The sequence below is a fragment of the Thamnophis elegans genome, chromosome 5, assembly GCF_009769535.1.
Source record: "Thamnophis elegans isolate rThaEle1 chromosome 5, rThaEle1.pri, whole genome shotgun sequence".
NCBI classification, from domain to species: domain Eukaryota; kingdom Metazoa; phylum Chordata; class Lepidosauria; order Squamata; family Colubridae; genus Thamnophis; species Thamnophis elegans.
Genome location: NC_045545.1, coordinates 16,825,374 through 16,852,345, shown reverse-complemented (window position 1 = coordinate 16,852,345; position 26,972 = coordinate 16,825,374). Strand labels below are relative to the sequence as shown.

At 37.9% G+C, this 26,972-nt stretch overlaps 1 protein-coding gene across 1 annotated transcript in view; it reads right to left on the bottom strand.

Annotated features, from left to right (window-relative positions):
• TTLL7 (tubulin tyrosine ligase like 7) overlaps positions 1 to 26,972 on the bottom strand; it is a 75,697-nt gene that overhangs the window by 13,903 nt on the left and 34,822 nt on the right. Inside the window, exons 14-19 of the mRNA XM_032217373.1 lie at positions 24,226 to 24,361; positions 22,508 to 22,594; positions 14,907 to 15,096; positions 10,173 to 10,444; positions 5,179 to 5,307; positions 1,049 to 1,129 (exon numbers count right to left, since the gene is read on the bottom strand). Of these exons, the coding sequence (XP_032073264.1) occupies positions 1,049 to 1,129; positions 5,179 to 5,307; positions 10,173 to 10,444; positions 14,907 to 15,096; positions 22,508 to 22,594; positions 24,226 to 24,361 (895 nt within the window). The remainder of the gene's footprint in view (positions 1 to 1,048; positions 1,130 to 5,178; positions 5,308 to 10,172; positions 10,445 to 14,906; positions 15,097 to 22,507; positions 22,595 to 24,225; positions 24,362 to 26,972) is intronic.

The window sequence follows — 26,972 nt, the reverse complement described above, 5'->3', positions numbered from 1 at the left end:
TTCCATGCTGGTACATGTTTAGGGGGCAATAGCTTGAGTACTCCACTTTCCTTCTCCAAGAGACGGAAGGAGAAGGAAGGAGAAGGAAAGTGGAAGGAAATGGTCTACCAACGGAGAAGTATACAGAGATGTGTGCAAAAGAACAGCTTTACATCAGTTCTTCCTCTTCCCCTCCCCCACCACGGGGACTTTTAAGGCAGCATGAGTAATTGGATCATAGCCAAGTTCTAACTATAAAAGGAAGATCCTTCTGCACCTGAATATAGATAGATATATGAAGAAGACCCTTCCATAAGGAAGAGGAAGTTGCAGGCAAACAAGAGGAGACATCATAGAGGGGAAATGTCATTTGAAACAAGAATCAGCTACACAGGACTGACAACTGCACCAAAATATTATCTGTGCCAATTGATCGTAGTGTAATTGTGCACCAATTACACCAATGTGTTTCGGAGGGCATAACGCATTGTGGAAGTGCATTTCGTCCTTAATGTTGTGTCTTGATATGCTTGCTTTTGAGAAACCTTATGGTGCAGTTACTTTACCTAGACCTACATTGTGATGTAAAAACTTTGGGTTTAGATTAAATCAATTGTCAAGATGATGATTTCATTATTAAATTATTTATATTGGTTTGAACAAAACATGTTTTTCCTATTAGGGCTGCTCTTATTTTAATATGCAATTTATTAGCACCACAGTATTACAATTACTATTAAACCTAAAGATAAACAGAAAACAGAGTCATTTCTCTGTATAGCATGTTCCATCATTTTACTGTTTTGAAACTGCCATTCTCTTACTCTGCTTAGGTGGGCAATATAGTTACTCTGGAATGTGTCACCTGCTCAGATGAAATGGAGAGACAGCACTGTCTGTCTGTCTATATCCCTGATAACCATTCTTAAAAATATGGAGGACTCCTGAATTTAAAGGTACAGTATTAGCAGGACTTAATAAATGACTAATATGACTAATGACTGAATGACTAATAATAATAATAGTTCACATGGCTAAGCTAGAGTGAAAACAAGAAGTTGCTTCTTACCTTTCGCTGTTTTACAGAATCCAATTTTATTAACCAATATGACGCCACTTTTGATTTATGGTATTTCCAGTTATCCATTATCTGTATCAAAGAGAAAAGAATTAAAGTTAGAAAAGAGAAAGAGGTAGTTTCTAATTAATTAACTACGCATGCTATTCATTCTTTCGCTCATTCATTTCTTCTGCTGTCACATGTCAAATGCAACTGAATTTGCTTCTCGCCTAGTCAGCTCTTATGAGAATATACATTACCCACCATGCAGGACTAAAAACGTTGTAATCATTAGTGCACAAATGTGAGGACTGCCTGCAAATTAACCATGAAGTAATAATATCCATGAGGAGATCAAATTAGCCGATCTCACAAAATCACATGCCCTATGATGGAAAGCTCACCCCTTTTGTACATTCATCATAATGTTACACATACATCTCAGAGAGGTGGAATTTGCAGCTGGAGGTACCTAATGTGATCAAGGTATCTCACCTGCCAGATAAGTATATCTAATGTAAAAATTACCTTTCTGGATCAGGTCAAGGGCTCACTTAGCTCTGATTGGCAGTGGCCAATCATATGCATTCAAGAAACTCACAAACATATTGAGGAAAGCAATCATCTTCTTTTACTATTGCCCTTTAGCAGATGACATTTAAGATGTGCTATCTGTGCTTTAGGCTATAGCCACCAATATTAATTGCTGGATTATCCATGAAGGTGCCTAGTATCTTTTAAATACCATTTAAACTGAAGACTACTTCTATATCTGACAGCCATTTTGCCTAGAATTTTAAAATGAATTTTAAAAAAATCATTTTTCTTTTATTAGTCTTGAATCCCACCGCATATAATTTTAAAGATGACTCCAAATTCTAACGCTGTGAAAAAAAAGGGGGGAAACCTCCTTCCACTTATGTATATTTTCCTTCCATGAATTTGTATAGTTAAACTGTATCTCCCCTCTCAGCAGATATCATCTCATAATAATTTTGATTAGAATTTTTTTTTTAATTTTGTTTTCATTCTACTGTGTCATCCCTGGGGGTTGGTCATAAAAACTATACCTTGCATTCCAAATTGTTTTAAGAGTGTTGCTGAACAGCTGGTGTTTTTATTTAAAAAATACAGTAATTCTTTTGGTAAAGATTTGAGGCATGGAATTTCCTTTTTATAGAATGCTTGCCTGTTATGTTGATACTTCATTAGTGGAATATTTAATAATATCACTAATATGTAACAATAATGTAGGGGAGGAGTTTCAAATATTTTACTCCAATATTTTGCACTTACATTATTTACTCTGAAATCATTTGTCATTTTGAGAGTTATGCGTGCTTCTTTGGAGCTCTTTGCAACCCCATTTTGAATTTGCTACCATGAACTATGAACAGTTTAAATATCATCAAAAAAATCCTGGCTATCTCTTGGCTCATATTTAAATAGACTAAAGATGCCCACTCCTCTTCTAAACATTGCTCTAAACTGCGTATATCTATTTAGGAATTAGCCATTCAAAAAGATTCCCATTGCTGCTGAATCTGCTAATGCTCAAGTGGAAATTTCTTAAGTGTTCCTAAGTGTACATTTTTTATTTGTTTTGTTTTACAGCTGTCAATTTTGTAAACAGGTATAGACATGCAAGATTTTGGAAACATAGCATGATGTTAACGCATTTCTTTGCAACATAAACATTCCTTTAAAATACTGCTACTATAGGTAGATCTGCTGAGTACTATTTCAGTTGTGCCACTAGATGGCACAAATATGTTATTTTAAAAGGAATATGCTGAAAGACTAGCAATATTGATGATAATTTACATGAGAAAATAAAAGAAGTTTCACACACCAAAAAGAAAAAAAAGCAATAGTGCAACAATATTCTAGTGATAAACCAATCAGGATTAGGATCTAATCTTTCCAAAAGTTATTATTAATTGAAAAGCAGTCCTGTGTAGTAGTTATGGAACATACATAAAGGATTATGCATCATCGTAAAAGAACAATAAGTTGATTGTGGCATACATTTTTGATCTGCAAATCTGCTTTAACAAAGGCATGCAATAATTGAGAGGATTGATAATTGTAGTCCATTATTTTCTGAAAACCTTTTAGTACCTGACTTTCTAGTTTATATTGCAGCTTCCCCAACATGTAAGCTGTTAGTTTGAAAAAAATATATAGCTCAGACAAACAGGTTACATACTATATATTGATAGTAATTTGCCCCAGAGAAAATAATGTTTTCCATTGCCAGATCCCAAATATTTCATGACTTCAGAAAAACTCAAGTCAGGTAGAAAATCCATCCATATTCCACATACACCGGGCATGCCAACCCACGGCCCTGGACAACTACTAATGCAGTCCCACAAGATCATACCTTTTATAGCAATAGCAATAGCAGTTAGACTTATATACCGCTTCATAGGGCTTTCAGCCCTCTCTAAGCGGTTTACAGAGTCAGCATATCGCCCCCACAGTCTGGGTCCTCATTTCACCCACCTCGAAAGGATGGAAGGCTGAGTCAACCTTGAGCCGGTAAGATTAGAACCGCTGAACTGCAGAAACAGTCAGCTGAAGTGGCCTGCAGTACTGCATCCTAACCACTGCGCCACCTCGGCTCATGTGATTTATATATCATTAACTTTAGGCCACATATATTTTATATGTGGCCTAAAACAATTCTTGTGCATTCAATGCAGCACATGCATGGACACCCATGATCTACACTGTTTACAGACTGGAATACAGGTAGTCCTCAACTTACAACAGTTCGTTTAATGACCGTTCAAAGTTACAACAGCATTGGAAAAAGTGACTTATGACCATTTTTCAAGCCTATGACTGTTGCAGCATCCCCATGGTCAGGTGATGAAAATTCAGATGCCTACCAACTGACTCACATTTATGACAGTTGCAGTGTCCTGGTATCCCGTGATTACCTTTTGTGACCTTCTGACAAGCAAAATCAACGGGGAGGTCAGATTTACTTAACAATTGTCTTACTAACTGTGGCAAGGTAAGTTGTAAAAAGGAGCAAAGGTCACTTAACAAATGCCTCACCTGCAACAGAAATTTTGGGCTCAATTAAGGTCATAAGTCAAGAACTATCTGTACTTGTGATGGACTGATTTCAGAACTTTCAACTTTCAACTTTAATAAAATTTGTATGCCGCCCACTCCCTTGGGACTCTGGGCAGCTCACAACAAAAATAAAAGCATTTAAAAATTTTAAAAGATACAATTATTAAAATTAATACATCATCCATTCAATCAAATGGGGCTGGATATTAATCAACAGCTCCAGGCCTGCCGGAACAGCCAGGTCTTCGTGGCTTTACGGAAGGCCGGGAGAGTGGTAAGGGTCCGGATCTCTGCGGGTAGCTCGTTCCACAGGGCCAGTGCAGCTACAGAGAAGGCCCTCCCTCGGGGAGCCGCCAGCCGGCATTGTCCGGTAGACGGCACCCGGAGGAGGCCCAACCTGTGCGATCTTATTGGTCGTTGGGAGGTGAATGGCAGGAGGCGATCTCTCAGGTAGCCAGGTCCTATACCATGTAGGGCTTTAAAAGTAACGACTAGCACCTTGAAGCGGGTCCGGAGACCAATGGGGAAAAACAAGCCTCCCATTTGGTTTCATCCCAGAGAGGTAAGCAAAAGTATGCAAACTTGGTGCTGAAAATAGGATTCAAGGGGATTTTTCTGTCCCTAAACTGCTTCCATTCCAGTTCTTCATTGCAAGTACTGTTTATCTAGATAAATGAGTGCCGGAGACTTTTAATTCCTACACTTTCCCAGCTCCCCAAAACGCACACACTTTTTAGTGTGTCAGGTTTTCAGACAGTATGCCTGCAGGCAGAATGTACCTTGTTTACTGATTACAAATAAATCATTTTGGCAGTTGAATGGGATAAAAATGCTGTTATATAATCAATCAACACCTCCGATTTCTCCGAGGAAGTTTTCTGTGAGAATATTTTGTCTATCACTTTCCCATCCTGTTTATCGCTCGGTTATCACTACAAAACCTGGTGTAGCAGCTACTACTGCTAAGCAGGTTTCGGCAACATCCCCCCCCCCCACCTCACCTGCAACTAAAGTTTGCCTTAGTGACAATGTTCTTCTGCGCTACTTACATCTTCGATGATTAGATCTGCTTCTTCGTTTGTTTTCCCTGGGTATCGTATCTTCATGTCATTGAAAATGGCTAAAGTTTCCTTTGTCAATAATTCGTCCTGTTCCACGGTTCCCTGCTGCATTTCACCCTGCCAAGTGAGAACAAAGGTATGAGATAGCTGAAAAATTCTGTTTCAGTGCCAGTGACTGCAAAACCATTCAGTGTTTAAATTGTCAGTTACTTCAATGTGAAATTGAATTAGCAGGTAGCTCTTTAATATATCTAAACCAGGGGTGTCAAACCCAAGCCCTGAGGGCCAGATGCAGCCCTCAGGGTGCTTAGATCTGGCTCATGGGGCCACCTTGGAAACAGCAAAGGACCAGTCCATGGTGCCTCTGCCAGCAAAAATGGGATCCCAATCTCTGGTTTCATCTGGGATGGGCTTCTGCAAGCCTCTGCCAGTGAAAATGGAGCTCCATTTTCAATGGCAGAGGGTTGCAGGAGGCCGTCCCAGCTGAAAACAGAGATTGGGAGCCTGTTTTCACTGGCAGAGGCACCGCAGGCCACAGGCGCCCCTGACCCGAGTGACGTCAAGCTGGCCATGCCCATCCTGGCCACGCCCCCCCTGCCCCCCCCCCGAGGTCAAACACAATCCTGATGCAGCCCTCAATGAAATTGAGTTTGTCATCCCTGATCTAGACAATATCTTCCTTGACAATAGCACTATTCATACAATGGAAATAAATAAAATAGCACATTTTAGATTTAGATTTAGATTTGGATTTTATTTAGTTTGTATGCCGCCCTATTCCCGAGAGACTCAGGGCGGCTCACAATAAAAAGGGGAGGAGATACAAAAAAATAAAAACAGCAATTTAAAATTCAACAACAGTCGTAACCTCAAATGGGGCTGGATAGTTCAACAGCCCCAGGCCTGCCGGAACAGCCAGGTCTTAGTTGCTTTGCGGAAGGCCGGAATGGTAATAAGGGTCCGGATCTCAACGGGGAGATCGTTCCAGAGGGCCGGAGCAGCCACAGAGAAGGCCCTCCCCCGAGGTCATTTTAATTCATGACCTTGTGGAGGTATAGCAGGCATGGAAGCCGGTTTGACCTAGTGCTGCTTACCCATTGAGACAGTCCATAAAGAAGGCAACAGCACCCTTATACAGAAATTTTAATGAACCAAGAAGCCATATTTATCCTCTTTTATGGTACTTTTACTTGGTAGCCTCCTGGGCTGGTATAAGCAATCCTCGACTTAAAATCATTCATTTAGTGACTTTTCAAAGTTACGATAGCACGGAAAACATGACTTATGAATGGTTTTTTTTATACTTACAACCACTGCAGCATCCCAACATTTGCTCACATGATCAAAATTCAGACGCTTGGCAATTTGTTGCCATGTCCTGGGATCATGTGATCACTTTTCACAACTTTCTGGCAAGCAAAGTCAATGGGGAAGCCAGATTCACTTAACAACCGTGTTATTAACTTAACAACTACAGTGATTCACTTAACAACTGTGGCAAGAAAGATGGTAAGATGGGGCAAAATTCACCTTAACAACTGTCTCACTTAGCAGCAGAAATTTTGGGCTCAGTTGTGGTCGTAAGTCAAGGACTACCTGCATAAAGTAGGAAGGGGCACCTTTCTTGTGACCATGTGCTGCACGTCTCATAAAAAATATTTTTGGTCTCCAGGGGTCTCCTTGGAACAAGGGCAAGAACAAAAATTTGGATACGAGTGGAGTGAGCAAAGAATTCAAAGATTTTTAAAGGCTAAAGGCATTTGCTTTGCCCCATAATCCTTATTTCCCTAAAGGAAGGGAGGCCAGCATTGTTTGATTGTACCACTAAGGGTATTTTGTGATACCCATGAGCACGAAAGATTTTGCCCATGGGTAAAATCTCACAGAGCTATTTCTATCCTTGCTGGCCTCACTGAATTCAATAGGGGCTTTTTAAAGTAAGCAGATAGCTTCTTTTCCTTGCAAATTCCTCCTCTGTGCAAAGTTTCTCTACTGTGTTTACGAACCCTCCAGAGCATGATCTGAAAGGCAGAAAGAGGCTAAGAGAAGAAAATGAAGACCCACTGTCTCAGCATGACTCCTGCATGGCATAAGGCCCTACAAATTGTACAATGAAGTGCTATTTAAACATATGGTAATCGTGGATTCCATTCGTTTTGTAGCCATGGATAATGTAACTGATTTAAAGTGCTATGGGTTAGTAGTGAACAAATGCATACAATATACAATAATACATTGTCAATTTCTTGCAGCTGAATTCAAATCACCGATACTGTTCTAAATAAATACTTTTCCTACATTTTAAAAACACTTTCATTTAACTTGTTGGCTGAATACAAGACTCTATGCCTACTTGAGGCATCTGAAACATTTGGGGGGAAGGAGGCGAACTCACCAATTCTAGTCTGCAAAAACCCAAGCAACCACAAGATAGAAGCAGAGTTTGAATGTTCTATATGTATCTTTACTGACAGCTAGTGGTCATCTACATTTTTGCAACCCAAATCTGGTAATTTTAAATGGCGGGAAAAGAAATGTTTTGAGGAGCTGACGGATTTCCCAGAAAAATTATATTTGGAGGAATGAATTAATTGCTTTTTTACAATCTCAATAAAGACTCCTTCAGGATATATTTTTGTCTCCTATAACGTTTAAAATTGAAAACCTCCCCACCACTCTGCAGTACCAATGAAGATTGCATGAAACTCCCCCCTAAAGGTTTTCCAGTCAGTGATACTCATAGAATAGCAATAGCAGTTAGACTTATATACCGCTTCATAGGGCTTTCAGCCCTCTGTAAGCGGTTTACAGAGTCAGCATATTGCCCCCAACAACAATCTGGGTCCTCATTTTACCCACCTTGGAAGGATGGAAGGCTGAGTGAACCCTGAGCCAGTGAGATTTGAACAGCCGAACTGCAGAACTGCAGTCAGCTGAAGTAGCCTGCAGTGCTGCATTTAACCACTGCACCACCTAGGCTCCTGGAAGAAGCCCTATAGCCTTCTTCACTTAAGAAAGAAGCTATTTAGCTCTTTTCCATGGACTTCCTCATCTTTACATTAGAAATATGTGAATCATTATAAATTGTGATCAATTGATTCTTCAAGTTAGTGGGGCAGTATTCCAGTCCATCATTTTTAATATTTTGAAGATACTTTTAAATATACATATTTAAATATATATTTTTAAAAATACAATTTTATTTTGCAAGTTTCCTTAACAAATGAAACATCTATATGCCATTTCACATGTTTACAACCTTTTAATATAATTTCTTGACAATTTTTCTGAAATAATATACATTTTCCAGAAACAGGCTTTTTAAATTTTTATCCAACTTCACCCTGCTTTAAAAAAAATATTGTTGTTGTTGTTGTGTGGCAAACAACAATAAAAACCATGTATAAACACAAGAAGAAAAAAACACAGTGGCTAACATGGAAGGATTAATCCATAGCTAACCTGACACGCACTGTAAATATTTTTAAAATAACTGATAAATAGGAAGTGATAACTCTGTTTTCATGCTGCAATGATGAGAATGCATCTAGAATGCTGTATCCAATACTGATTGTCACAATACAAGAAAAAGGCTGAGAAATTGAAAGTGCAAAAAAAAAAAAATTGCTGGAATCGCCTGGAGATTAAATCCTATAATGAATAGTTAAATCCTATAAGCCATAGTGGTACAGTGGTTAAAAGTGCAGTACTGCAGGCTACTTCTGCTGACTGCTGGCTGACTGCAATTTGGCAGTTCAAATCTCACCAGCCTCAAGGTTGACTCAGCCTTCCATCCTTCCAAGGTAGGTAAAATTGGGTGCAATATGCTGACTCTGTAAACTGCTTAGAGAGGGCTATAAAGTACTATGAAGCAGTATATAAATCTAAGTGCTATTGCTAAAGGAACTAGGCATATTTAGCCTAAAGAAAAGGCTAAGGTAAGATAGGATACCAGTCTTATCTTCAAAGGTGTCTAATACTGTAGTATGGATTTATTCTTTGTAGCTCCCAAGGATAGGACAAAAAGCAATTGTTTTAGCTGGTTGAAGCTTTATAGAGGGAGATCCAATATATTCAATAAAAGGAGGACTTTCCTAATTGTTAGAGCATTTAGCCAGCAAGGACATCCTGGCTCTTACAGTTATGGACACTCCATCACTGAAGGGTTTCAAGCATTTGTCTGGGATACTCTGAGGATTCATGTGCTCAGCAGGGTCTGAACTATAAGACCACCATGTTTCCTTCCAACCTTATGAGTCTATGAATTTAATTTATTTTATTTTTCAGATGCATCTTCCACAAATAGTCTCTATGCCATTTTACAAGTGGACCTAAATTAGAAGTTCTTGAGAAGTATCTTTTAGATGGATTTCTCAAATCTGTTTCCCAAAAGTGAACATCAGATTTTTTTAAAAAAAAAATCTCTGTGGGAGTTTCTAGGAATCCATGCTATCAGAGTAAAGAATAACAGAGTTGGAAGGGACTTCTAGCCCAACCCCCTGCTCAAGGAGGAGACCTTATATCATTTGGGATAAACTGTGTCCAATCTCTTCTTTAAAACCCTTCAGGGATGGAGCATGAATTATCAACATGAAGAGCAAGAATTCTTTTTAAAGTATAGATATGCATGTAAAAGAAAAACTAAACTAAGTTCCTTACTCATCTTATAAAATAGGTACACCAATTCCCACGCCTAGGAGTTTCTGCAAAAATTTCCCTCTATTTTCATTTTCCAATTTGAAGCAAAAAAAAATCATTTAGAACAAGGCTGTTGTGTAGAATACAATGCCTAAGCCACCTTTATTTCCCCTTTATTTCCACAAGTGCAGCTAGTTGAATTTCTCAATGTGATTTTTTAAAAAAATGGTTTTGCATTGGTTGGTAAAATCTTAATCTCGTTGCTCTTCAACTCCCTCCCCCACACATCCAAAAATTTCATTAAATATTTGTTATTACAAAATAGACATGCTTTGCTCACTTACCCCAGATGAATGTACAGAACCTTGGTTGGCAGTGTGAGACACTTTGAGAGCAGATGAACCTCTGTTTAAAGAGTGTGACCTGCTCGCGAGTGATGACCGAGAGAGATGCATTACTGGTTTGGCTGTGAAAGGGCGTTTTTCAGCTTGCAGTTGCATAGCCAAAGCTGAAATGGATCGAGGGCAGCTTACAGAACGCCGGATAGGACTAGTCGAAGAGGCGGCAGACACATAAGATGGGACTTTTTTCAGAGGCTGCTTCCAGTGCATTCTGCCTGGAAATGAATACAAAAGACTCAACTCCTCTCCCAAATCACAATTATAGACCTTTAAAAAAAAACAAAAAACCTCTAAACTTGTATGCATCTGCTCAGGATATATTCTGAATTTTGTTTGGAAGTATAAATCATTTCTCCTGTCCCATCATCTCTTATGGAAACGTAAAATACATCAGATAATACTGAGTGTCACTCAAGTTAACTTTCGCCAATCTCATGGTTCTTATGAAAAATGTAATCTATACCAGATTATATTGAGCAATATTCTTGTTCTTACAATATGTCTCTTTCCCAGGGAGGCTGCATTAAAAATCTATTCTCCATCACTATTTGTTTCCAGAATTATGGGAACCCAAAGAAAATTCTACACTTAATATATTTTAACATGGCCTAAGACATATAGTATGAAAACAATTCATAATGTTCAGCTGCTCCAAACGCACCTGGAAGAGTTTGAATTAATGCCTTATTTTCTTTAATGGGATTTTGGTGTTGATCTTTTTTTTCAGAACATATTATTCTATGGCCGAGATAGGCAATCAGGCCTCAAAAGCATAGGCCTACCTTTCACTGCTTCCCTATTTCTGTCAGGCTACTTCTGACCATTGCTGCTAAAATTCATTAGTATCGATTCCTAATTTAAATTTAGGAAACATTCGAACTCTATTGTATAAGACATTAAATAGGCTTAAAATATACTATATATATACACACACAGTATTAACACTTTTTATAGCTATCAAAAGAGACCTAATAACAAAACCACCTACAATCTCTTTCAAAATCTTCTCTCAGTTTATTGTGCATGTTATGGTATAATTCAACATCTCTTCATTTATAATCAGTGGAGCTTTCTGTTATGCCCTGTATAATACAGACTTCAGTGCCGTGAGAGCTCATTTGGATTTTCTCTTCCTGCGTTTTTCTCATTATCAAATATTATTACTCCATCGAATTTGTTAGTCCAATTGCCTGACTTATTTACAATACAATACAATAGCAGAGTTGGAAGGGACCTTGGAGGTCTTCTAGTCCAACCCCCTGCCTATCCAGGAAACCCTATACAGTTTCAGACAAATGACAAATACCGTTCCAGTCTTCTTAAAGACTTCCAGTGTTGGGGCATTCACAACTTCTGGACGCAAGCTGTTCCACTGATTAATTGTTTTAACTGTCAGGAAATTTCTCTTCAGTCTAAGTTGCTTCTCTCCTTGATTAGTTTCCACCCACTGCTTCTTGTTCTACCCTCAGGTGCCTTGGAGAATAGTTTGACTCCCTCTTCTTTGTGGCAATCCCTGAGATATTAGAACACTGCTATCAGGTCTCCCCTTGTCCTTTTCATTAAACTAGACATACCCAGTTCCTGCAACTGTTCTTCATATGTTTTAGTTTCCAGTCCCCTAATCATCTTTGTTGCTCTTCTCTGCACTCTTTCTAGAGTCTCCACATCTTTTCTACATCATGGCGACCAGAACTGAATGCAGTATTCCAAGTGTGGCCTTACCAAGGCATTTCAAAGTGATATTAACACTTCACATGATCTTGATTCTATCCCTGTTTATGTAGCCTAGAACTGTGTTGGCTTTTTTGGCAACTGCTGCACACTGTTGGCTCATATTTAAATGGTTGTCCACTAGGACTCCAAGATCCCTCTCACAGTTATTACTATTGAGCAAGGTACCACCTATATTGTACTTATGCATTTTGTTTTTCTTGCCTAAATGTAGAACCTTACTCTTTTCACCATTGAATTTCATTTCATTAGATAGTGCCCAATGTTCAAGTTTGTCAAGATCCTTCTGTATCTTAAGCCTGTCTTCTGGAGTGTTGGCTATTCCTGCCAGCTTCGTGTCATCTGCAAATTTGATGAGTTCCCCATTTATTCCCTCATCCAAATCATTGATGAAGATGTTGAAGAGTACTGGGCCTAAAACAGAGCCTTGGGGTACTCCACTGCATACTTCCCATCATGTAGATGCAGTTCCATTGAGGACTACACGTTGAGTGCGGTTGGTCAGCCAGTTACAAATCCATCTGGTGGTGATGCTGTCCAACCCACATTCTTCTACTTTATCTAGTAGTAGGTTATGGGCTATCTTATCAAATGCCTTACTGAAGTCCAAGTAAACTATGTCAACGGCATTCCTCTAGTCCACTAATTTTGTCACTTTGTTAAAGAATGCAATAAGATTAGTCTGGCATGATCTGTTTATGACAAACCCATGTTCGCTTTTGGCTATTACTTTGTTTACTTCTAGATGTTCGCTAATTCGTTGCTTGATTCTTTTCCAGAATCTTTCCTAATATTGAGGTCAGGCTGATAGGTCTATAGTTTCCTGGATCTATTTTTTTTTCCTTTTTTGAAGATGGGAACCACATCAGCTCTTTTCCAGTCCTCTGGCAGTTCCCTGGTGCTCCAGGATCTCTGAAAGATATAGTTCATTGGTTTTGAGATCTCATCTGCCAGTTCCTTCAGAACCTTGGGGTATAATCCGTCAGGTCCTGGTGATTTGAACTCGTCTAGGGTAGACAGGTGCTCACTTACCATTTTCTTCCCTATTTCAATTTGTGTTCTTAATCTGATTTTTGTGGTGCTGTTTTTGATAGGTTGGACTGTTTTATCCCTTTGTGTAAAGACAGATGCAAAAAATGAGTTAAATAGTTCTGCTTTCTCCCTATTGCTTGTCACCTTCTTGCCACTTTCTCTCAGCAATGGACCAATTGTTTCCTTAACCTTTTTCTTGTTTTTAACATGTTGGAAGAAACTTTTTGTTATTTTTTACTTTTGTGGCAAGCCTTTCTTCATTGTGAGCCTTAGCTTTCCTTACTTAATCTTCACAGGCTCGGGCTATTTGCTGATATTCTGCCTTAGTTATGTCCCCATCTTTCCACTTTTTATACTTAACTTTTTTGTCTTTCAAATTGTCAGAGAGTTCTTTATGCAGCTATGCTGGTTTCTTTTGGGAGCTGTTATTTTTCTTCTTCATTGGTATTGTGCTAGACTGACCTTTTGTAATCTCATTTTTCAAAATTTCCCAAGCTTCTTGAGTTGTTTTCCCCTTGAAGATTCTCATCCATGGAATTCTTCCCAAGCTCTAAGTTTATTGAAATTAGCTCTCTTAAAATCCAAGACTCTAGTTTGACTTTGTTCTACTACTTGTGTTTGCATAATGTTGAATTCCAATATTGCGTGGTCACTTGCCCCCAGGGTTCCTATGGCTTCAACACCTTCTATCATTTCCTCTCTGTTAGTGAGAATTGAGTCTAATATGGCCGATCCCCTTGTTTCCTTCTCTACTTTTTGGGAAACAAAGTTGTCTGCTAGATTCGTTAGGAACCCGTTGGATATTCCACTTGGTACAGAGTTTGTTTCCCAGTTGATGTCAGGGTAGTTAAAATCCCCCATTACTATTGTGGTGTGCTTCCTACATACCTTAGTTAGCTGACTAGCAAAAAGTTCATCTACTTCCTCTGCTTGGTTGGGTGGCCTGTAGTATAGACCGATGGCAATATCATTTCCCCCCCAACCTTTAATATTGACCCAAATGCATTCAAGATAGTTCTCATCATTGTTGTGCTCTATTTCTGTAGAGATGTAGTTATTTCTTATATATAGTGCAATTCCACTTCCTCTGTTATTTCATCTATTTCTTTTAAATAATTTAAATCCTTCTAGCTGTATGTTCCATTTGTGGATTTCATCACATCAAGTTTCTGTAATGGCAACAATATCATATCTGCCCTCATTTACTTGAATTTCTAATCTAATTCACCCTGTTTATTCCTTATATTCTGTGCATTGGTGTATAGACATTTGAGTCCATTTTGATTGACCTTGTGTTTACTGTCTACCTAACCTGTGTTATGCCTGACTGCCCCTATTTTCTTGCCACTTGTATGATTCATGCACATGGTATTGCACTCACTATTAAATGCTTGGTTTTGCTTGACAGCAGGAGTGATAATCTTACCCGCAGAAACATCTATGTTACATACACTGATAACCTTATGAGTTTTAGATTGCTGGGGACAGAAATGTTCTGTATCAATTAATTCTCTGTCTCCGCTGTTCAGTTTAAATGTTTATCCATTTGTTCAGTTCAGACTAAGGATGCTGATTTAACACACAGCAATCCCAGCCAATATAACCAATTGGGATGGATTGTAGTTATGGTGTCTTTTCTGTTAAATTATGAGGACTGAGAAAAACAATAAACTGGCATTGGGGAACGAGTGGTTTTTTTTTAAAAAAAAAATTGCAATGTGCTTTAATTCTTATTATACCAAAAATTTTCTGCCTCCCCATAACAACCAAGCATGTATTAATTAATTTCTGAAGTATTTCAAAATATCACATATGTTTGCACATTTAGAAAACATTCTCAATCAAGTGGTCATTTAAAAAAAATAAAAAAAAAATTTAATATAAAAATTAATCAATTCCACTCATGTAACTTACTGGATCGCTCTATTAATTTCCTATCTTCGAGATCAAATGTGACATTTTTCTCTTTCTTCCCACTGTCATCTTCTTTCTCAGCCTCCTCTTCCCATTCAGAGATGTCACTGCTGCTTTCATGACTACTGCCACTGCTGTCGGTCTTGTTCTTTTTCATGAATTGTGCACTTTCTGGCATTGAATACAGAGGCTGCAAGGGAAAAGAGGAAGAATGTAATAAGCCTCTGATCAGTCTTCATTTTCATCGATTCAACCTGATTTCGAATCTGCAAGGAATTTTAAGAGGCAAAATATAAGAGCTTTGATCGGTTCTGTTGACTGCAATAAGGTTTGCCTATTAGAGTCAAATCTTTACATATATTACATAAAGCATTACTGAGCTTAGCTTTTATAACATTCCTTACTTTACAATACTTTGGTAAGTAAAAGACAGTTACAATCTTTGGCATCCATAGCTTGGAACCTCAAAGAAATAGAATAGAATAGAATAGAATAGAATAGAATAGAATAGAATAGAATAGAATAGAATAGAGCAGAGCAGAGCAGAGCAGAGCAGAGCAGAGCAGAATAACAGTGTTGGATATTGAACCAAGTCCTAGACTAGAAGTAAACTCTGAAAATTGAAATTCAAATTATCTGAAGGAACACTACTTTGGAGACGCCTAATCATAAACCAGCAGCATTAAACCTATTTTAGGTATCTTTAAATTCTCAAGCTGTGTGTAAGATGACTTGATGCAAAACAGAAAATGGATCTTAGGCCTTTAAGGGTCCAGGAGAAGAAGGGATTTCAGGAAATGAAAGCTATGCTCTCTGAAATCCCCTGTGGTCTACAGATCTTGAAGTGCTTGAAATTTCTCTGAAAGGAAAACAGCCCAGCTCAATATTCTTATTTTAAAAAACCTACCCATCTTGGGCATTTCGGAGACAACTAATTAAAGTAGCACAAATATTTATGTATTTGTATATATAAATGATTCAGGGTGTTTGAGAAAACACCAGGAAGCCTGCTTTCAATATTTTTTATGCTACAGTATTGGAATTTTTCAACAGATATTCAGTGAAAAAGCTAATATGTTAATTTAAAACGATACAGGGATTCTGAAAGTTCAGAACTTCCCAAGTTTCCAAGTGAAGCTTTTGACAGATTTCCTATCAGAGATCACCCACAACATATTTGGCACTATAAAATTCATTCCTGTTTTCAAATATATTCTCAGTACATCAGTAACATAAGGAGAGATCAGATCACACTGGAAGCTGGAATCTCATGATTCATTGCTATGTTAGATGGTAACAACGCTAATAGAAAATAAATATCACCATGACATAATTTCCATGACTCTGGCCATTCACCAAAGAAAATAGCTATAAGTTAGAGTCAGAAGAGAGGGTCATTAAAATATATCAAATTATTTTTATACCTAGACAAAGCTATCAGTGCTGTCTACTTTGACTAATGCCAGGGAAGAAATAGAAATAAATTCTTTATTATAATCTGGGGATTTATTTAATAATTGGAAAAACCACAAATTAAAGGTAGGACTTTCAACATACTCTCTCACGAAACAAAAAAAGAAATTCACTTCATTGGATCTTCTATCAATGCATATATCTGTGGAATTAGCATAGCCAAAAAGTTAAAATCACAGACATATTCATATTAGATCAGTTTCCCCATCTTTGCTTATATTAAAAAAGCTAATTATATATTTAAACAACATGCAATTTTACCCAGAAATAAAGCAATTATATGACTCCCCTCCAATAAAGAAATTGGGGAAAGGGAGGAGAGGAACAGAACGGAAAGGAAAGGAAAGGAAAGGAAAGGAAAGGAAAGGAAAGGAAAATATGCACAAATGTCAGGAAAAACAGCCAGAGCAATAAACAAGGTTATTTAGGTGTCCTTCTTTCATACAGAGGACTGTGGAAGGTATCATTTGTTGCAATCTGCCTCCAATACCCTCCTCAGCTGAGACTGTTAATCTTTTTTACCAGCTGAGGGCTAGGAATTATCAGGCAAATAAAAACTTAAATGAAAAGTAGGTCACTTGACACAAAGTAGCTAATTTATCTTCCAGTGCTGTGCCACACGTACAGAAGAGGATTAGGATATACCCTGCAGTCCTTTGTATTCCACAGGGCTGTCATTAAACTCACATCTCAAAGGGCTACAAGGCAATTCATGGTTAAAGGTATCTAAATGCCCCGTTTTTTTCAGTGGGACTAAATCTTCCTGAAAGGATTGCTGTGAATCGATAGTTACTATCATCTAATAGGCTAAGCAAGCAGTGACCGTGAATTTATATGTATCTCATAGGAGAAGGAAGTGGGGAGACAGATGTAGACAATCAGATGTCCTCTAGAGATTTTGGACTGCAACTTCCATTATCCCTTGCCCTTAGTGAAACTGGTGGACCAATGACATAACGAGTCACCTCTTGGCTAGTTTCCGCCTCCCACACAAGGAGTCCCTTCAAACTCATATTACTCTCCACCATAGTTATAGCCTGTCCAAACATTACCCAAGTCAAAATTAGAGATATTTGAAGGATCTGATACTGTATTTATTTTTTCTGATGTCAGCAAACAATATTTCTTGATAGCTACTAAAGAACATTGTATCTAGTATTTTGTTAAACCATAGGTTTGGTTGGTCATGATCATTTGGATTTAGATCAGGGGTGTCAATCTTGCATCGTCAGGGCACCATCACGTGCCGTATCGTGACTTTCCCCCCCTTTACTAAACCAGGGATGGGCGTGGCCAGCGCATGACACATCCAGCCCACAGGCCACGAATTTGACAGCCCTGATCTAGATGATATATTTGGTTTAAACCTATGTACAAACTCAGGCTATAAGGCAACATAGAAAAATGCCAATTAGGAAATTTTTCAGGGTGGGTGGGTGTTTTCACTGTTGTTACACAAACAAGATTCCATATGGCAGTCATGGAAATGGAAAGTTTAGCAACTGTTTTCATAACATACGATTTGTTATTATGAGACTTGAATTGTGTGGTTAATGGCAGTCTTTCCTAGCTCTGGTCTACAACTCTCATCATTCCATGGATGAGACGACTAAATTTAGGTCATGATATTTTGATAGATGAGAGGAGTGGAGGGATGTAGTTCAATACACAAAAGATCCAATTTTTTAGTATCAAGTTTGAAGTGACACAGTCCTCTCTTTCTTTCACCTGACACAGAAGCAACCAAGTCAGAATTATACAAAACTGCCTTAAGAAATCTTCCAGACATAGGATGAAAGAGGTAATATGCATATGAGGCATGCATATGCCATTTTGTGAATGAATATCCAATAACTACAAGAAGAGTGATATTAGCAAGCAAAAAAGTATTAAACCAATGTGAATGATTATGAAGAATTTCCAGTTAGAAAGTATAGTATGCCCTCTAGAGGACACAAACTACAGTACCAGTTAGGAAGGAAGGAAGGAAGGAAGGAAGGAAGGAAGGAAGGAAGGAAGGAAGGAAGGAAGGAAGGAAGGAAGGAAGGATGGATGGATTTTGTTTGCAGTCAGTGCAGTTTTGGAATGTCTTTTATTACATTAAAAAGAAAATGGTATTTTATTAATATTATTGTCCAAGTAAAATGCAACCTTGGACAACAGTTCTGACATAAACCTTGATTGCCTCTGTCTACAATCCTGTTACATTCTCAAGGTTTAAAGTCCCCAACTTCAGTTTCACTGTATTACAATATAAACAGTGTTAATATAATTGCACTGACACAATCATCATTTCCTTTTGATGAAGCTGGAATTCTAAGCTTTGAGGTAGGATGAAATATTCTATCTTCTTATGATCCGTGATAAATTCTGGTCTGCTATACAAAGCTGGTTCTTAATCTGAAGGTCCTCCTAGAGTCAAAACCCAGTTGGAAGAGCAATGGTGACTGTGTCTGGAACAGGGTCTTTTCTTGTTTTCTTGTTTCTAAGGACTTGCTCCTGGCATCTTTGTAGATTATCCCCCTTTCACACAGTCTATTTCCATACTATCTAAGGTTGATCAGGCTTTGAGTGGATGGGACTATGCATTCACCTAACCTGTTTGACCAGGACTCCTCTGCTCCATTTGTGTCTTCTAGTTTCAAGTTCTGGGCAATCCTTTGCTATTAGGTTTAAGAAGTCCTTCTTTGCCGATTCTTGTTCTTTCTTTCTTGCTGGGAGGAAAGAAATATGCCTCCAGACAGCATGGCACAGTGATAGGCAAAGACCCACTCCTCTTTCTGGCTGTTCCACTGAATAAGTAGTTTGATAAGAGGATTTTCAGCTTGGCCTTTGGCACACAGAATGTGCAATCATACTTGACCATGTGTGAATCCTTGATGAGTGAATTATATATAATAGCAATAGCAGTTAGACTTATAGACCGCTTCATAGGGCTTTCAGCCCTCTCTAAGCGGTTTACAGAGTCAGCATATCACCCCCACAGTCTGGGTCCTCATTTCACCCACCTCGGAAGGATGGAAGGCTGAGTCAACCTTGAGCCGGTGAGATTAGAACCGCTGAACTGCAGATAACAGTCAGCTGAAGTGGCCTGCAGTACTGCACCCTAACCACTGCGCCACCTCGGCTCTATGATAATGGAGATCATGCCTCCAGTATCTTTCGGGTAGACTTTAGTGGATGTCTAACTATTATCACTTTTATTCAACTCACGGGTGTAATGAAATCCCCACAGAGAATTTAAAGAAGCTTTTTCTGAGAGGTTTCTTTAGCCTGTAGCTCCAAGTTTCAGTTTGGTTTTCTTGAGCCTTCACTTAGGAACAATCCCTTTTGAGGTGACCTGGATTTAAAATACTTGAAAGCTAGCCTATCAGGAAACTTAACTCCTGGTTGTAGGTTGAATGATGTCAGATATTATAAAGTTGTGTTTGATATGACGTAGCTGGAACTGAACATGCTATCAATCCTGGATTAATCCAATTCGCCAAGATTCTTCTCATTTTAGTAACATCTTGAGATAGTCACATTGAATGATATTTTTGGCTCCCAGAGGACTTGAGTAATCCAGCTTCTCGACCATCTTTCCTACTGCTTCTAGGACCTTGAGTCCCATTAGGAGACAAGATCATAGAAGTGGTCAGTCGTTGGGCCATGAATTATACAAATTGAGCTAATTCAGTGACATCGAATCATGTTGGCTTCCACGTGATCCTGCCAACTATTGGATTGGATTTGGATTTATTTCATTTATATGCCGCCCTTTTCCCCGAAGGGGACTCAGGGCGGCTCACAATTCAGTCAGGGAAAGGGGTACAGACAGGGGATAAAAAGACGAACATAACAGTACACAATTTAAAACACACAACAACCATACCATTCGAGGAGGGGGGCAGAAGCTCTTTAGCCCCAGGCCTGTCGGAATAGCCAGGTTTTAAGGGCTTTGCGGAAGGCCTGGAGGGTGGTGAGGGTTCGAATCCCCACAGGGAGTTGGTTCCAGAGGGTCGGAGCAGCCACAGAGAAGGCTCTCCTCCGGGTAGTCGCCAGTCGGCATTGGCCGGCAGATGGAATTCGGAGGAGGCCTAATCTGTGGGATCTGATCGGTCTATTGGAGGTAATTGGCAGCAGGCGGTCTCTCAAGTGTACATTATTGTACATTATTTTCGCATTGTGGTGAAAGATTGAGTAAGATCGAGATGCCTTTACCAAGTGTGTCCTAGCCAGGAATTTGCTACAGTCCTGAATATTGTATAGTTATCCATGTCATTCCAAGTCATTTCATAGACCACTAAAAATAAAAAACTAGTTCTCTAAAAAAACCTGAATAAACCAGATTTCCGTAACTTTGTAGATAAGACAAATCTTTTAAAAATTGTTCAGGAAGCAGTTTGGATTTTCTCTTCCTTTTGTGAAAATGTCTAGTTTCCTACAAAAATACTAGATTCAGAGAACCCTGCTCTTCACCTCTTCTTTTGTACTTGTTAGGAAGATTCCTTTTCTTTTGTCTAGAATTTCAATGTTTCTTTTTTCCCAGCTCCATTTTTAAAGTTTTTCTCTATTTCCATTTAGTTATGATTCTCTTCCTTCTTTATTTTACTACTATTATTTCTAATTCTACCTGGGCTTGGAATTCTAATCTGCTAAAATCCAGTGAGTTGATAGATCCTGTAAGAGTCTTCTGGAACCACAGTCTTAGAATCTCACTCGCTATCCCTTAAAATGTTGACTGCTGCTTGGATAAGCAAATACGTTTTCCCAATAGCATAGAGTAGTGTTTTTCAACCTTGGCAATTTTAAGATGTGTGGACACACACAAACCAAAGCCCAGACATCTTAAGTTGTCAAGGTTAACAATCACTGGCATAGAGGGTAGTTCTGCCCCTTAATGGTTGCGTTATAATAAGTAATACTAACCTACCTATTGTGTCAAATCTGGAAGCTAAAAATGCAAATAACCCATCAATCCTTTTAATATTTCTGCTATAAAGAATTTAAACAAAAGAAGCGGGGAAGGTAATATTCCAGTCAGGTAGAAAATGACATTCTTTAAAGAAAGAAAAAACAACATATATTATTAGTTTTGGTTAGGATCAGGGTGTCTTGCACCATATAGCAACATGGCGGCAGGACCCACTGATTTTAAGTCTGAAGGTTTCAAACCTCAAAAAGCCCTCTGGATCTACACAAGCTGGCTTCACTTTCTGCCCTATACACACACACACACACACACACACACACACACACATATACATATATACACACACACACACATACATAAATACATGCACACGCGCGCGCACACACACACACATTGTATAGCTTTGGTTGACCTGTGGAATCCTTAGTGTTCTCAGAGCTTGGTTGTTGGTTTGCAGACTTTGCATTACCCAAGTAGCTAACATTATCAGTGCAATGATGTTACCCAGCTGGGTAATGAAACACCTGCTAGCAAACAGCCAACCTCAGAAGGAGTTTTACCAGGGATCCGATACCGATTTACAAATTTGAGAAGAAACAGAAACTTGTTTGGTGCTCTAATTCTGTGATAACCAACAATACAGAGGCACCCTTTCCTAAGAAGCCTGACAAATTGTAAAAAGAGTGGTTTATAATCTTTGACATTAAGTGCCATCAACGTTGATTTTCAGGCTGGGAAGACAGAAAATTAACTGCACACATACACTTCACTAACACCACAGGAAAGCTCTTTAAAGTGTGACAGCATGGCTGAAAAACCACTATAAAGAGTGGGGAACAGCATGTAACAAACTAGTATGACCGAAGGGCTGCTGATTAATGGTTAAATTGAAAGGTAGACTTGTCAGTCATGGCTGTCAATCACTCAACTGGTTCCCTTCTCATTCCCTCTGCTTCACCCTAGCTTCTAGCAACTTGAAAGCACAGTAACCTCTTTGGCAAATGAAATACCATTTTGTAATCTTCCAGAATGTTAAATTGCTCATGAAATTTTATGAGCAGCAATCAGTTTCTGGTGATTTCAGATGAAATTCAATTTGGGACTATGGCACACAGAAATGTTCCAAAACAGCCTAATTCGGCTCAGAATTTAGATGAACCACATGCATTTCATTTAAAAATATAGATATCATTTAATTTCATTCAATACATACCTTTGGTCCACGTGATTTGACAGATTTTCCCATTAGTTTCTCATCATCAAGTTCACACTGTTCCAGAAGATCCAATATGTCTTCTTCCTGAAAAGATACGTTGTTGAAATAAATATGAAAAAGTCAGAATGCACACAACGTTTAGTATGCTGTGAAAAAAACCCTTCCCCCACCCTCCCTTATCTAACAGTGTCTGGGTTCTAAAAACAATATCAATGGAAACTTGCAATTATTATTGTTGAGATAATTTACAAGGGTTGAAAGAAAAACTATGCCTCCACCTCCAGTTTAAATAGGGCTTTTTTAACAGCTTCAAGGATTATTTTCCATTGTAATTTATTTGGCTATTTGTATTTACTTCTTCCCATAATCACCACCCTTCGCTACATACGTTTGCCAATGATGTCCAAATGAGTTACAGCTGTCACAAAAGAACTCCACACTTTAAATCTCTTCAACCAGGTCCTGACAGTCCTTTCCATCTCTTCCACCTCTATACCTCTGAAACAACAATTACACGGAGTTTGGAAGCACAAGAAAGAAATTTTGCTGCAAGGTGACAACACGAGACCTTTTATACCTCATCAGCCATGACAAGAGGCAATTGCTAAGTTGGATCTCACCTCTTATTTCATCCGTCATAAGAGTCCAGACTTGGTTCTGTGCAACTTCCACTTTTTCCCAAAATTGAAGGAATACCTTAGTGGGCATCTGTTTGACTCAAACGAAGATGCAGAAAAGACTATCAGGACCTGGTTGAAGAGACAAAGTGTGGAGTTCTTTTGTGATGATTGTCCACTGTTGGCAGAAGTGTGGAGTGAATGGTGGTGATTATGTGGAGAAGTAAATACAAGTAATAAAAGTTCTCAGTTCAAGGATTATTATCGGGTTTAATTATTAAATTATCCCTATTTAAATTGAGTTATGGAGGCGAAGGTGTCACTTTTTATTCCACTCTTATATAATTGATTTTGCCATGTTTTATTGATAGGTGCCCAAAAGTTAAACTTTTACGTTGAAAAAGTTTTGATTCCCAACTAGCCAGTTAAACTCAATAACTTAACCCATGGCAATCCTATACATTTATTGATCTATGAGCCTATGAACATTCACATTCCACAATGAAAAGACAAGGTTATACTAGCTAACCACAGCTGAAATCACTACATAGGAATTCCAGCACAGCTGTCCATGCAAAGGCCATTCAAAACAAGCATGAAATGAACAAGCAGTTTAGCATTTCTTTTAAAAAAGTTGCTTGAGGTTTCAAAACCAGGCAACATCTATCAGATCTTCTCCCTGGAAATGTTGAAGTAAGAAAACATGTTTTTCTCTTTCAGGGTACTATTTGCAAACTTGATAGATGAGTAGCCAGAAAAAGTGTATGGGGGAACAAACCATAATTGGATGCAACATGCAAAGACATATAACACATGGTTTATGAATCCTTGATGTATGGATCCAGCCATTCTGGTTTTTAAACCAACATTGTAAGCAAGTGCTACAAAATCGGAAAATTGTACTTTTTCTCATCAAGCTATGTTTGAATTATTAGTGAAATGTACAAAAACAATACTGGTTTCACTGTGGTATAAACACAACTCTGTACGACAGTACTACAAATTGGATGGGAAGAAAAAAGAATCTAAACCTTTTAGTATTTCTACATATAAATCAATTATTTGAAACCATTAAGTCAATAACAGCACTACTGATACCTTCATCCTTTTCAAAGGGTTGTTCATTTCCCGTTGAAGTGAAGCTGCCCTCCCAGCAAGAAATGTTTGAAAAGCTGTGGCTAACAAACCTTCATATTTTTCAAGTAGAAATTTATCATCGGGAGGGTAAATACGCCTAAAATAGGAATAAAAGAAAAGATGTGAGATGTGAGCAACTCCCCAACCTGTTATCCTGTATACATGCTTAATTAAAATGAAGTTAAACAAAATGTATAGCTTCTGTTCTTTCAATAACACATATATATTGCATTGCACTGGTTTATACACAGAGCTACGCCATATTTTCAGGGAGAACACTAATTTGGTAATATATTTCAGCAAAACACAGACTGTGAAAACACTTATTCTACTTAAAATCTACTGTATTTTTACTGGAGAAAGGAGACACTACAACTAAAAAAGCAAAATAGGAATAAAGCTTATCTTTATACAAACAATAAGCTTAAGTGTTCAAATACTCACTGTAATGTCAACCAGGTTTGCATGAGACACGAAACATTATATATTGCATTCATAATTGAGAGACAGAGAGAGTTTGAGAAGGACATTACAAAAACCACAAAAATTGCATTAGACACCCACCACTTTCTTTCCGATAACAGCTATCAGTTATAATCCATTTCCTCCTTTCTATGCAGCTGAAATGACTGTTCTCTGTTCCTCTCTGACCACACGGATTGTAATTTATTATTAATATCCAGCTTGGCTAGTATGGACTGCTGGATGACACACACAGCCAAAAAGGTTCCAGACTTCAGGACAGATGCCTGCTTCTCTTTCTGCCATTTACAAATTCTGGAATACACCAGAATTAAAGCTGCTGCATAGATAAATACGCAAAGTATTCCAACTACTTTGGAATCTCACTAGACCTGCTATATGTAATGGCAATATGCCATGGATGCTTTGTTTGAGAAAAAGAAGTTCTTTCAAACATACAACTTTTCTCTGTGATGGTACATTTCAAAACACATTACAGAGGAGGGTACATGCAATACTACAATTTTTACACACATTGAGGCTATTATTTGGCAGTGTTAGAATAATGGGAGAGGGAAATTATTCCCCAATAGTATTGCTAAGGATGATTCAACCATGTCATATAAACAATGCTTTTGTGGCCAAGAATTAATAATGAAAAGTTGAAAAAGAAAGGATTAACATTTTCAGTCTTTTTTTTTGTTTCTTTTGTGATCAAAATATTTAAAAATAAAATAAGAATACTACTAGATTTCAATGGTATAAAGTGAAACGTTTCCTAGGGCTATAAAAAAAAGAGGTAGGGAACTGACTTCTTCCTATACACTATATCTATTAGTTGCCCAAACTAATCAAGAAAAATTAAATCCCCCTAAACAATTCTGAAAGTCAATCCCTTATAGTCACACCAATGCCTATCTAGCAGCAGACACATAAGGATACTTTAATTAAAATGCGGCACAGTGCTTAGAATGCAATATTGTATGCTAACTCTGCCCATAGTTTGGAGTTCAATCCTGATAGGCTCAAGGTTGACTCCACCTTCCAGCCTTCCGAGGTCAGTAAAATGAGGATCCAGGTTGTTGGGGGGATATGCTGACTCTGTTAACCCTTGCAGAGAGGGCTGTAAAGGACTGTGAAGTGGTATATAAGTTAAAATGCTATTGATATTGGTATATGTCATCCTTCAAAACCTGGTTTTCCCAAGGCATCTTAAAACACACAAATATCATCCAAATAAAATATCAAACAAAACATAGTAATAAAAATATTTAACTTTATATCAATTAAAGAAGTACTAACAGAAAGCTTCCAAAATCACTCTAATGAACACATTACCAGATTAAGGTATCAGAAATAATAATCATGATTTTTTTTCTGATTCCAAACTAATAAACAGGTTGGTATCAGGAGCATCTAATTCTAGAAACCAGGTGGGCGGTGAGAGATCTAACAATTTTTCATTATACTGCAAGGGCTAAAAAATACAAATTTAAAAATCAATATAGTAAAAAATTAACACAGGCCAAATTTTCTCTATCCTTACTCTAAATTTTATAAGATCTTATGCAACAGTATGCAATCAATTTTATCTGAAATTTTATTAGATTTTAGGGTATGCTTTTTTCCTTTTTAATTGGGGAGCAATCAGGCACCAGGTATTCTGCTGCTACATGCCAGTAAAACACATTATAAAGCTCTTAAACTAGTTCTCTATTATTCATCTTTCCTTATGCTGCATTTTGAGATTCCTTTAAAAAGAAACACATTTCTGTATCTCATTTTTAAAAAGAGCTATCATTATTTTTAAGGAACTCCTAATGCATGACAAGACATTCCTCTGTAGACTATCAAAAGAACTTAGGCTGATAGTGATATGTCTCAAAATCTGTCTTAAAGTTTAACAGAAAGAAAAACTCAGTAAGACTCTTGCTTTTATCATCTGAGATCTATTGGGGAAAATGTTGTTTAAGAAAGCTTAGTTTAAGCTTTGTTATGGCTTTGATTTCATACTACATCTGTCTTTATACTAAACTTCCATTTTAGCTAGGAAAGAATTCTCTCTCAATAGAGGAAATAAATATCTCTGAGAACTATAGAACCATGATTCATCACGTGGTTGGAGATAGTATTTTGAGAACATATAGCCTACACCCATCCTAAGGTCTATTATTATTAGCCCATTTCATCATTCAAGAAAAAAGCACCTTTACGCAAGCATGATACAAGCAAAGTGAATTCCATTC